Source organism: Mauremys mutica, chromosome 1, assembly GCF_020497125.1.
Source record: "Mauremys mutica isolate MM-2020 ecotype Southern chromosome 1, ASM2049712v1, whole genome shotgun sequence".
NCBI classification, from domain to species: domain Eukaryota; kingdom Metazoa; phylum Chordata; order Testudines; family Geoemydidae; genus Mauremys; species Mauremys mutica.
The window spans coordinates 358,997,070-359,010,196 of record NC_059072.1 but is presented as its reverse complement, the minus strand read 5'-3'; the positions used below and the strand labels follow the sequence as shown (position 1 = coordinate 359,010,196).

The 13,127-nt window shown below is 45.8% G+C and overlaps 1 protein-coding gene across 1 annotated transcript; it reads left to right on the top strand.

Moving 5' to 3' along the window:
• The first annotated feature begins 4,117 nt into the window (after positions 1 to 4,117).
• On the top strand, positions 4,118 to 5,080 carry LOC123355965 (olfactory receptor 52K1-like). The gene has a single exon (XM_044998854.1). The coding sequence runs from the start codon at positions 4,118 to 4,120 to the stop codon at positions 5,078 to 5,080; it is 963 nt and encodes a 320-aa protein (XP_044854789.1).
• The last annotated feature ends 8,047 nt before the right edge of the window (positions 5,081 to 13,127 follow it).

Sequence of the window (13,127 nt, the reverse complement as noted above, 5' to 3'; positions counted from 1 at the left end):
GAAGTCCTGCACACTGTGTGCACACTTTTGCACCTGCCCAGTTTAGGTATGTAAATCCCCTGGGGCACACGTCGGTTGAGGGGATTTGCACACTTGTTGTGGGCGAGTACAATATGGCCTACACTTGCATGCACTCTGCTGAGGGTTTGGCCCGCACCGTTTCATGTAGCTGTCTATATGAACAGCCACCCAGGAGGAAAGACCTGGGTTAATCTACATTCACCACTTGCTGTGACTCCCTAGGCTCCAAAGCAAATGTGCCGCTATAATGACCCAAGTGTCTCACCGCCCACCTGGGGAGTAGTCAGCAGGGCGTCATTAGGAGATATAAACACTCTCACCCGGTTGATCCCGGCCGAGTGGCGAATCCTATAGTTTGTGTGTGACTTCAGCATGTGCTGAGAGGGAAGAAGACGCAGCCAGGGTTCAGGTGAGCTGGGGTAGTTTATATTAAAACTAATCAAGGGTCTTTCTAAATATGAGGTTTTAAAAGCAAATGGAAAGCTTTGGGCCAAATCTGTTGTGTGGTGTAAACCTGGAATGATTCTGGATTTACATCCCTATAAGTGAGAGCAGACCCGTATAAGTGAGGTGAGTCATATAGAAGGGAACTATTTAGTTCCATCAAAAACCAAACCAAAAAAAAAAAAAACCTATGTGAAGAAACCATTGAGTATTCAGAAGATCAGGGGCGTTTGTGTTATGCACAGAGCCATAGTTCTCTCCCGTGGTACAATTGCATTGAGAGAGACTCTCTATTGTGTAATGCTGTTATCATGGGTGATTTCAGTCTGGGGGACATATGTTTTGGCAGAGAGGCAAGTAATGATTAGGACAGGGCAGTCCCATAAAACGATCTCAGTCGCTTGCTAAACTGGGCTCACTTGAACAACGTGCACACTCCTAGAGCCAGGCGAACTAACATTTGGAACAACTTAGCTAGGGGTGTGGTTGGTCGCCATCACCTGAAGTCTTTGAATCAAGACTTGACGCCTTTCTCAGTGATACGCTCTAACTCCGAAGGACGTTATGGGCTAGATGCAGAACTCACCTGGTGAAATTCTGTGGCCTGTGTTATTCAGGAGGTCAGAGCAGGTGATCAGAATGGTCTCTCCTTGCCTTAAAATCTATGACTCCATAATTATTTGATCACAATTTTTTCTCAGTTCATGAAATAATTACCAATTTTTCTACAACCTTAGAAAGATATGGGCTGTAGCAGCTTGTAGTACTTTTTCCCTTTGTCAAAATAGTCTCTGCATCTCTGTTGATTTGGATTTTTATATCATAGGATTTCTTCTCTCCAAAGTCTGTTTTGAATACATGTGTGCTGCAGTCATGCACCACACTACAGCCCTCCTGCTGCAATATAAACAGGCATAAAGGGGTTCATCTGAATCTGTTTGCTTCTGAATCTGACGGTATGTCCACCTTTACGGCAGCATGTGGAGTGCCGACACTGCGTGCCCGGCTAGCATGGGGATGAATAGCCGTGTGGGTGGAGAGGCCCTGCTTAGGCACGTAGAATGCAGGTATGGCAGAACTTTAATGTCCATACCCTACACAGTTCTCCACACACTCAAGCTGTGACACCACTGAGTGTCCCACTGCCTCCCTGCTGCCGGAGCCTTTCCCCATTGCAGAGAAAGGCTCCAGCAGTGGGGAAAGGCTCTGGTAGTAAGGCGCCTTTCCCTGCTGCCTCCCCACTGCCAGAGCCCGTCACTGCCATTTGCAGCTACACGCCTGCTTTTCAATGTGGTGTATAGCTACACAGACCTTACACGCTGAGCGCAGACAAAGCTTCAGGAAGACATTACGTAAGTCAGACTTTCTTGGTGTGACATTTCTAGTTTTCCCCAAGCCAGAAGCAGCATAAGCGTGGCCTGACAGTCCTGCAGTATTTCAGTGGAGGCGGGGGGAGTGCTGCATAGGCCTGGGAGCAGGGAGTTTTAGCCATGAAACTGACTAGTTTTGAGGCCTCTGACAAGTATCACACAACATGTTACATAAGAACAGTCAGACTGGATGAGATCGTTGGCCTGACTAGCCCAGTGTCCTTCTTCCAACCATGGCCAGCAAAGAACAAAACAGGGCAATAATTGAGTGATCCATCCTCTGTCATCCAGTCCCAGCTTCTGGCAGTCAGAGACTTAGGACACGCAGGTCATGGAGTTGCATCTCTGACCATCTGGATTGATAGCCACCAATGGACCTATCCTCCAGGAACTGATCTAATTCTTTTTTAAACCCAGTTAGACTTTTGGCCTTCACAGCATTCCCTGCCAACAAGTTCCCTAGGTTGATTGTGCGTTGTGTGAAGAAGTACTTCCTCCTGGTTGTTTTAAACCTGCTGCCTACTAATTTCATTGGGTGTCCCCTGGTTCTTTTATTATGTGAAGGAGTAAATAACACTTCCCTGTTCTCTTCCTCCACACCAGTCATGATTTTATAGACCTCTATCCTATCCCCCTGTGGTCATTTTTCCCTTCTCTGTGCCTTTTCCAATTCAAATATAGGGTGTTTGCTTTTTTGACGGCTGCTGTACATTGAGTGGATGTTTTTAGAGCACTATTCACAATGACTCCAAGATCTTTCTTGAGTCGTAACATCTAATTTAGACCCAATTTCTATGTATAATTGGATTATGTTTTCCAATGTGAATTGCTTTGCATTTATCAATGTTGAATTTCATCCAGTTTTGTGAGATCGCTTTGTAACTCTTCACAGTCTTGTTTGGACATAACTGTCTTGAGTAATTTTGTATCATCTGCTAATGTTGCCACCTAACTCACTGTTTACTCCTTTTTCCAGTTCATTTGCGAATATGTTGATCAGCCCTGGTACCAGTACAGATCCCTGGGGAGAAGTGCTATTTATCTTTCTCCATTGTGGAAACTGATCATTTATTCCTACCTTTGTTTCCTGTCTTTTAACCAGTATTGACCCAGGAGAGGACCTTCCCTCCTATCCCATGACAACTTACTTTTCTTAAGAGCCTTTTGTGAGGAACCTTGTCAAAGGCTTTCTGAAAATTGAAATACACTATGTCCTCTGGATCACCCTTCTCTACATGTTTGTTGACCTCTTCAAAGAGTCCTGCTAGACTGGTGAGACATGATTTCCCTTTACAAAAGCCAGGTTGACTCTTCCCCAACAAATCTTGTTGAGCTATGTGTCTGATAATTCTGTTCTTTACTATAGTTTCAACCAATCCGCCTGACGCAGGCTCGTGCTTCTTAGGGTACCGCGCTAAGAATACCTGTGTAGATATTGAGGCTTGGGCTCTGAAAAAGGCAGGTTGGAGCCAGAAACTCAAGCTACAGAATCTACACAGCTTATTTTAGCGAGGAACCCCGAGTCTGTCAATCCGAGCTCTGAGACGTGCTGCCGTGGGATGACACTTCCTGTGTAGATGTACCCTTGGTCATTGCTGAGATCAAAATAGCACTACTCATGCATGTTCTGCAATGTACTATGTACATCCGGGCTGAATACCCAGAGTGTGCTGCTGAACGTACCAGGTACGTCTTGCTACATGCAGCTTAACATACCAGGTATTGCTAGGCTGAAAGTATGTGCTGTGCAGCCAGATATACTAGGTACATCATGGCAGAATGCACACTAAACAATAAAAAGAACAGGAGTACTTGTGGCACCTTAAAGACTAACAAATTTATTTTAGCATGAGCTTTCGTGAGCTGCAGCTATGCATCCGAAGAAGTGAGCTGCAGCTCACGAAAGCTCATGCTAAAATAAATTTGTTAGTCTTTAAGGTGCCACAAGTACTCCTGTTCTTTTTGCGGATACAGACCAACACGGCTGCTACTCTGAAACACTAAACAATGTGCATCTCCTAGTAGCAAGGTACACCAGGTAGGATACTTGTAACCAAGTGACTCGTGACTTGTAATGATATTCTAAAAACTCTAAATGATTTTGCACAGAAAAATATAAGGGTTTGTGCTATTTAACATGACTGATGAACTCCACAGGAGGTCAACCCACTTCTTCCAGAGCTGACGCTGGCCCCTAGCATGTATTTAATTTACAGGGTCTGTTCATTCCATGTTTTATGTTTTATTGACAGGAAAGACATTGATGTCAGACTTGCAAAGAGATGCTACAACAAGACAACGTGTCAGGTTCCAATGGCACAGGCGCTGATCCATCCGTGTTCTTCCTGACGGGCATCCCAGGGCTGGAAGCTCTGCACCTCTGGATCTCCATCCCCTTCTGCTCAGTGTTCATCGTGATCCTTCTAGGAAACAGCACCCTCTTGTATGTTATCAAGACGGAGCCCTCCCTACACAAGCCCATGTTCTATTTCCTCGCCATGCTGGCCATCATCAACCTTGTTTTATCAGCAACCACCATGCCGAAAATACTGAGCATCTTCTGGTTTAATTCCCGGGAGATCAGCTTTAACGGCTGCCTGGTGCAGATGTTTTTCATTCACTCGATGTCCATCCTGGAATCTGCAGTGCTGCTGGCCATGGCCTTCGACAGGTACGTGGCCATCTGCAACCCCCTGAGATACGCCACCATCCTGACCAATTCAGTGATAGCAAAGATCGGGCTGGCAGCTTTGGTCCGGGCTGTTGTGCTAATGCTCCCTCTGCCCTTCCTCCTCAGAAGCCTGCCCTACTGCCGGTCCCATGTCATCTCCCATAGCTGCTGTGAGCACATGGCCATGTTGGAACTGGCTTGTGCCAACACCAGGTTCAATAACATCTATGGGATCGTTGTAGCTCTCTTCATCGTGGGGCTTGATCTGATGTTCATCTCCCTATCGTATGTCAAGATCCTGAGGACTGTCTTAAGCCTGGCATCCAAGGAAGAGCAGCTCAAGGCTTTCGGCACCTGTGTTGCCCACCTCTTTGCCATCTTAGTTGTCTACACACCAGGGGTTCTCTCCTCCACAATTTATAGGTTTGGCCAGCAAGTCGCTCCGCATGTACACATCCTGCTGGCCAATTTCTACATTCTCTTTCCTCCCATGATGAACCCCATCGTGTACGGTGTGAAAACCAAACAGATTCGCGACAGAGTTCATCTCCTGTTCCGAAGGAAAAGCTTCTAGGCTGCACCTTGTGTGGAGTCTAGTGCTGGGAAACCCATCAGCAAGTGCCCCACCCCCCTAAATGCACCGGGATTGTTAGTGCTGATGTATCTTTCTGCAGCATCTTGCATCCTGAACAATTTTAAAGCTCTTCACAAACCATGGAGTGAAAGGTCTGTGCATGCTGGTGTGGGAACACTGTCATCTTTGCAAGGGGTGCAGCATACAGGCCCCACGTTCTCCCTGAGCTGTGGTGGAAGTTACATTTGGCTGCGTCCTGCTTCATTTGTCCATCACTAGCAAGAGAGCTAGGCCTGCTCACTCCTTCAATGTAGGGAGGTGAAGTGTCTTACCTAATCTCACTCAGCAGCCCAATGACTGAACTAAGAATAGATCCTAGGTCTCTGGCATCCCAGTCCAGTTCTCTATCTATTAAGCCCTACTGCCTCCATGACAATGAGATTATTTCAATATTAATAAGATGATTTCCTGGGTTGTAATGCGTGTGAATGGCGTTTCTCTCATAGCCAGTTCCCTACCCTATTATCTTTCAATCTAACCCAAGAATCTTGAACAGAACTTCAATACAATACAGCACCTCATTTTTGGCTGAAATGAGGCCCAGCCCAATTCTTACAAAATCAGTGACCTGAAGAAGAACTCTGTATAGCTCGAAAACTTGTGTCTTTCACCAATAGAAATTGGTCCAATAAAAGATATTACCTCCCACACCTTGTCTCTCTAGGTCAATGGGAGTCCACCCATTTGCTTTAATGGGCTCATGTCTGTAATGGGTATGAATTAGGATCACGTTTTAACCCCTTTCACCCAGAAGGATCAAAAAGTTCTGCAAGAACTGTGGGGCTAGTCCTCAGATGTGATGAACTCCTACAATTCTCATTGGCTACAATGAGAGTTCATTGGTCCCCATCTGTCAGGATCAGACCCCATATTAGTGTAGGCTACCCTAAAAAGCCTTTGCTGGTATAACTACACCAGCAGAACCTTCTAAAGGAAATGTAGTGTATATCAGCATAATGAGATATTTTGTTGGTATAGGCAAACCTCAAATGATATAAGCTATATCGTCAAAGGACTCTTTTGAGGATATAGTTTTTGGGAAGGGATGTACTCCACTGATGAAGCCTGGAAGCTGTTGGAACCGCTGTGTCCCCTAACTATTCAGTTAGGTTGGTCTCTTACAGTGCTCTGCTGATGACCTACAGCCAGCCCTTCCAGGTCCTGTTATCACCCAACACAACAGCAGGTGGAACCACACCCCCAACTGAGTTACCTGAGTGCTTTACCTAAGCCACTCATGAACCATCATTGGAGGCACCAGTCAACTTCCCAGGTCCCCAGCCTTGCACCCCTACTGGATCAAAAACCCAGAATTAAACCGTTTTACTCTGCAGAGGAATCTGTATGGTGCATGCTTATTAATTAGCCCACTCCCCCCTGAATGGGGGAAGATCTGCACCAGCCTTTGCTAAAGAGCTAAGATTCCCAAACACTTCACTCAAAAACACACTGATTAAGATAAAACATAAATCAGTTTATTAACTTCAGAAAGATAACAAACACATCAAAGCGGCTTACCTTGGAAATCAAACAAAATCACAATCTAAGACTAATACAAATTAGATAGGATTTGAATCATCAATATCTCACCCTGACTGATAATACAAGCAGGCTTACAGATTCTTGAGGCACAGGCTGCATTTACTTTTTCCTTATACAGAGTTACTGTGCTAGTAAATTCATCCCTAGATGGGTGTTGATGACTACTCCATTGTTGTACCTGAAAGGCTGGTTTTGGGTGTTTCCAGCCTCACATCACATTTTAGTAAAAAAGAACAGAAGTATTTGTGGAACCTTGGAGACTAACAAATTTGTCAGTCTCTAAGATGCCACAAGTACTCCTGTTCTTTTGGCGGATATGGACTAACACGGCTGCTACTCTGAAACACATTTTAGTAACTCACATAACAAGGTTTCATAGCTTCACATACAATGATCACACATACAATCCACCGAGATATCACTGTTTACCAGATCAAGACTCTTATAATGATACCTCACAAGGCATACTTTGTACAAAACGTATCATAATTCCATCAGTATGGTAAATATGGGGTGCTTTGGGGTGCAGTGTCACAGTTGTGTCTACACGGGTTTTCCTGGCATGGCTTATGTCTGTCAGGGGTGTGTATTTTTCACACTCCTGACTGGAATAGCTGTGCCAACAAACCTCTGTAGTGTAGATCTGGCCTATCCCATCGGGGTCTGGAGAATCAGTTCATTTCAAGTCTGTGTGCATGTTAGGGGCATGGGAACGGGGAACGAGAGTGTCTAATCTTCATATTTCAACTATTTGTATTTGTGTTTTGAAGGGGGGTCCTTAATTGCTCATGAAGCCAGGTGTATAGGCCTAAAATAATATAAGATCTGAGCTGCGTTCTAGTTCCAGAAATAAAGAGTAAAATGTGGTGTCATCAAATAATTTGTACTTTATATTAGAGGGAAAAACCAACAAGAAAAAAATCCAAAGTCTCTAAGAGGAAGCGGAAGAGAGAAGATTCAGAAAATATTTAAACAAGCCACCTAACTGAACCCTTTTAGTATCTCTGTGCTTCAGAGCATTTGAAATCTAAGTTCACTTGCTTCCAGGCTCTCTGCCCAGGATTCATATAAATGCTACTGTCTAGTCTCTCCTCTCCAGGGCTATACCCCACGTGAGCACTTTTACTTGCTTGCCTTATGGAATGAAGATTTAATCTAGTTCAATAAACTCTTTCAGAAACCTCTGGCTTTAATCAGTGACTGAATGCCAATCTAATGCGTGTGACTAATATGACACCTCTCTCGCTATAAAACATCTATGATCTCCCCGTCTGTTTACACGGATACCGGAATGTAGTTTTACGGCTTCTACTTTGCTTCTAAACATGTATAAGAGTTTTTTTTATATTATGTGGGGAAGACAGCTATAACTGTGAATTCAGGTGATTTCTGCCTTACATAGAATATTTGAAAGAAGTTTTTCATTCAGTGGTCCCCAAACTTTTGAGGGTCGCGCCCCCCCTTATCTCTGTCCACACCCCACGTCTCAGAGCTGGGCTGGGAGCAGGGCTGTGGCTCAGGGGTGGGGGGACAACACGGACGTATGTATGGGGGCTGCAGCTGGAGGTGGGTTTGGGGCAGGAGTGGAGCCATGGCCAGGTGCAGCTCCACACCCTGCCTCGCCACCAGGCCAAGAATGGAGCCACGGACAGCAGCCAAGGCTGGGGGCTGGAACAGGGGCAGGAGTGGAGCTGCCACCAGGCCTTGGTGGGGGCCAGCAGCTGGGACCTCAGCTGGGTGCAGAGCCCTGCGAGGCATGGGATGGGGCCAGACACGGGGCCGGGAGCCAGGGACATGGCTGGGGGTGGTACCAGGGCATGGGGGCAGGAAGAGGCTGGGTGGTGCTCCCTCCCCACCCCCCATGGGGGCAGGCTCAGGCCCTGCCATGCCCCCCTGGATGTTCCTCCCTGCTTCTCAGGGAAGCGCTCCCCACAGTTTGGGGATCTCTGCTCTAATTGTACATGTGGTTATTAAAAACTGTGGGTTATAAATGTACAAACCAGTTGATCAGAAGTGAAATATCAGAAAAGTGTTTGTACAAGAAGAACCACGTGTGACTCAAAATAGTGGGGGCGTCACCTCCTTGAATTGGTACCGAAACAGTTATGAGGAGTTACCCTCCCAGGCTTTGCTTCTCTATGCTCTAAACTATACTGACCTGTGATAAAATCACTGTCACTCAACAGCTTAAAACACCCCCTTGTGCCCACTAAACACTGACACCAGCTTAACTCTAGAGGGCAGTGTCTGGTGGTACACGGTTGAATTACGTACAAGATGGCATCTTCTCTTTTGAAAACAAAATAAGGGATGTCAGACCCAATGAGGGCTTTTAAGGAACTCGATAATGTCAGAACAACAAAACGCTGCTCTGAATTGCTCTGAGCGCCCGGCAAGTGGATTGGAGACACTGTTCTGAGAGGCTCCCAGCTCATTTAGTGCATTCCCCACATCCCCTCTTCTCTGGATTTCTGAATTCTGAAGCATGTTCTTCAGACAGAACCCTAAGGAAATCACCAGGCCTCAGTCAAGGCATGCAACACAAGTTTTGTATTTCACCACGTTCATGCAAAAATCCTGTGTCTTCAAATATGTCTGGGAATTCATATGTGACTGCCAATTCAGTGAGGTCTGGGTTTCCTGGTTCTACTGTTATTCTGATTTTTACTGTCTGGAAGAGCAAACCACCTGAAACAAAGAGGTCAACGCTGACCTGGATGATCCTCTGAAGAAATGGACTCTTTTTCCTCCAGCTCACCTACCCACAGTGTGCTAACCGCAGGCTTTCCATGATATCCCCCCCGCATATGCCTTGCAATCTCCACGTGTACTCAGTTTATGTGTTTATTTCCAGGCTTTCAGCACCTGCGTTTCCCACCTTTGCATGCACCATCTTAGTAGTCTACATACCAGTGGTTCTCTCCTCAATAATTCACAGGGTAGCCCCACACATATGTATCCTGATAGCCAATTTCTATCTCCTCTTTCCTTCCATTATGAACCTCATTGTGTATGGTGTGAAGATCAACAGATTCATGAATGAGTTCTTCTCCTGTTCTGAGGAAAGAGCATCTAGGCTGACCAGGAGGGGGCTGCTAAGCGATCAGGAAGCAGAGGATGCAGGAGAGATTTTCTGAGTTAATTAGACAGCATGCGTGTGGGGGCTTTGTGAACGCTGGGATGGGAACTCTACCTCCGACTCACAGGGAGCCATATACTGTCCCCTACACGAGCTTAGCGCTGCTGGCCAGAAAATGATCTTGGCCATGACCTTGTCAATGTATGCAGTTTGGGGGGCAGCAGCGCCCCCATAGTCCTCCAAACTCCACCCATTCCCCCCTGGCACTATGAGGAAAGGGCCTCAGCCAGGAGTGGGGAGCCACAGCGGAGGTCTGTCGTGGAGGCCGAAGGACCATTTCTCTTTATGATACCCCACAGGGTGCCAGAAATCAGAAGTTTTCCAGGGAAAATGGGCCATAGGATCTCTGCAGCGATATCTATGGGTGGTTATTCACACTATCTGGAATTGTTAATAAATTGTATCATTTGACCACATTTTGGTTCGTTATTTTGTTATGCAATATACTCAAGAGCCCAAATAACCAATGTCAGGCAGGTTTATTAATATGGCGCAGGAAAAAAAGGTTCAAAATGATACCAGTCTCCAAAGAGCCGTCCTGTGCAGTGATACTGCATTCACCTTACACTGACAGTGCGCTCCCCCCATTACAAATTTCAGCTGCTATTATTTATATGATTTTATAAGTTTCACATTTCTTCACACGTCACTAAAATCCAACCCATCAGATTGTTCCAGTTCCCTACCTTGTTGTTCCTCCCTTAGCTTTGTTTTAGATATTAGCATTCCAGGTACTGATCCATGAAGATACTTCCCTGGCTTGTACTAAGACATAGAAACAAATGAATCTTGATTTTGACAAGTTTTCTATCTGCTTGTGTCAAATGAGTTGTTAAGCAAATGCAAGGTGTTATGGGATTCTTAGCATCAGTGAATGAACAGGATTATGGTATAGGCCAGTTTCAGTTATATCACTGTTAAGAACATAAGAACGGCTGTACTAGGTCAGACCAATGGTCCATCTAATTCAGTATCCTGTCTTCTGACAGTGGCCAGTGCCAGATGCTTCAGAGGGAATGAACAGAACAGGGAATCATCAAGTGATCCATCCCCTGTCACCCATTCCCAGCTTCTTGCAAGGAAAGGCTAGAGCAGCAGTTCTCAAACGGGGTTGGGACCCCTCAGGGGGGTCATGAGGTTATTACATGGGGGGTCGCGAGCTGTCAGCCTCCACCCCAAACCCTGCTTTTCTCCAGCATTTATAATGGTCTTAAACATATAAAAATGTGTTTTTAATTTATGGGGGGGTCGCACTCAGAGGCTTCCTGTGTGAAAGGGGTCACCAGCACAAAAGTTAGAGAACCACTGGGCTAGAGGCACCATCCCTGCCCATCCTGGCTAATAGCCAGTCATGGACCTATCCTCCAGGTATTTATCTAGCTCTTTTATTAATTTATCTTATTCATTTGTTACAATATTTGTGGTTAATGTTATTGGTATTGAGTGCATACTAGTATATATATGGTGCAGATAATACACTGCACTCGGACCTCACTCTGCTCAGTCAGGGTGAGATCTTGATCATTCCAACCCTGTCTAGTGTGTACAAGTCTTAGATTGCAAGTTTGTTTGTTTTCCTAGGTATCCTGCTTTGATCTGTTTGCTATCACTGAACATCCATCCTTCTGTAGTTAATACACCTGATTTATGCTTTATCTTAACCAGTGTGTTTTTGAGTGAGGTGTTTGGGAATCTTAGCTTTGTTAGCAAAGGCTGGTACAGATCTTCCCCTAATTGAGGGGGTAACGGGCTAATTAATAAACATGCACATACAGATTCCTCTGCAGAGTAACACGGTCTAATTCTGGGTTTATGCTCCAGTAGGGGTGCAAGGTTGGGGCGCTGGGAAGTTGACTGGCGCCTCCAATGATGGTCCATGAGTGGCTTAGGTAAAGCACTCAGGTAGCTCAATTGGGGGTGTGGCGCCACCTGCTTTTGTGTTGGGTGATAACAGGACCCGGAGAGTCTGGCTGTGGGTCATCAGCAGAGCGGTGTAAGAGGCCAACCCAGCTGAATAATTAGGCAGCACAATGGTTCAAATAGCACCCAGGCTTCACCCAGGGGATACATCCCATAAAAACAGCCATATCAGCAAGAGTCCTTTTGACAATAGAGCTTATATCATTCAAGGAGCAGATTTACCTATACCAACAAAAGATCTCCTTATTCTGGTATGCACTTCATTTCCTCTATTAGGTTCTGCTGGTGTAGCTATACTGGCAAAGGCTTTCTAGGGTAGCCTACACTAATATGGGGTCTGATCCTGACAGATGGGGACCAATGAACTCCCACTGTAGCCAGTGAGAATTGTGGGAGTTCATCGCATCTGAGGACTAGCCCCACAGTTCTTACAGACCTTTTTGATCCTTCTGGGTGAAAGAGGCTAAAACCTGATCCTAATTCATACTCATTACTGACATGAGCCCATTGAAGCGTATGGATGGACTCCCATTGACCTAGAGAGACAAGGTATGAGAGGTAATATCTTTTATTTGACCAATTTCTATTGGTGAAAGACACACGTTTTCGAGCTATACAGAGTTCTTCTTCAGGGACTGGTTTTGTAAGACTTGGGTTGGGCCTTATTTCAGCCAAATGTGAGGTGCTGAATGATATTGAAGTTCTGTTCAAGATTCTTCAGTTAGATTGAAAGATAATAGGGAAGGTAATTGGCTATGAGGGAAATGCCATGTCACACGCATTGCAGGCCATGAAATCATCTCATTGTCATGGAGGCAGCAGGGCTTAGTGGCTAGAGCCCTGGACTGGGATGCCAGAGACCTAGGATCAATTCCTAGTTCAGTCACTGGGTTGCTGGGCAGAGGTGAAAGTAGGCCGGTATGGGCCGGTACAACATACCGGTGAGAAGTGGCCACCGGTACTGACCCAAACACAGCCAACGTTAAAGCATGATAGTGCTTAAACATCGCTGCTCCTTTCTCCTCCCACCCAGGGCCACCGATGGGGGGCGTGGGGAAAGGGGCAGCTGCCCCAGGGCCCGGCCATTTGAATTGCCACCAGAGGGCTGTTCATATTGACATCTACATGAAAAGGTATGGGCCAAACCCTCAGCAGAGTGCATGCAAGTGTAGGCCATATTGTACTTGTCCACAAAAAGTGTGCAAATCCCCTCAACCGACGTGTGCACCAAGGGATTTACATACCTAAACTGGGCAGGTACAAAAGTGTGCACACAGTGTGCAGGACTTCAACCTGTGTGTTAGGGCTCTGTTTTGACTTGAATATGAAGACAACTGAACACTGGTTTGGGAAAGAGATGGATAATGACATCTTACATGTACACAG

Excerpts from the sequence above, each read along its gene's own strand:
- LOC123355965 (XM_044998854.1), top strand. The coding sequence starts at position 4,118 with ATGCTACAACAAGACAACGTGTCAGGTTCCAATGGCACAGGCGCTGAT.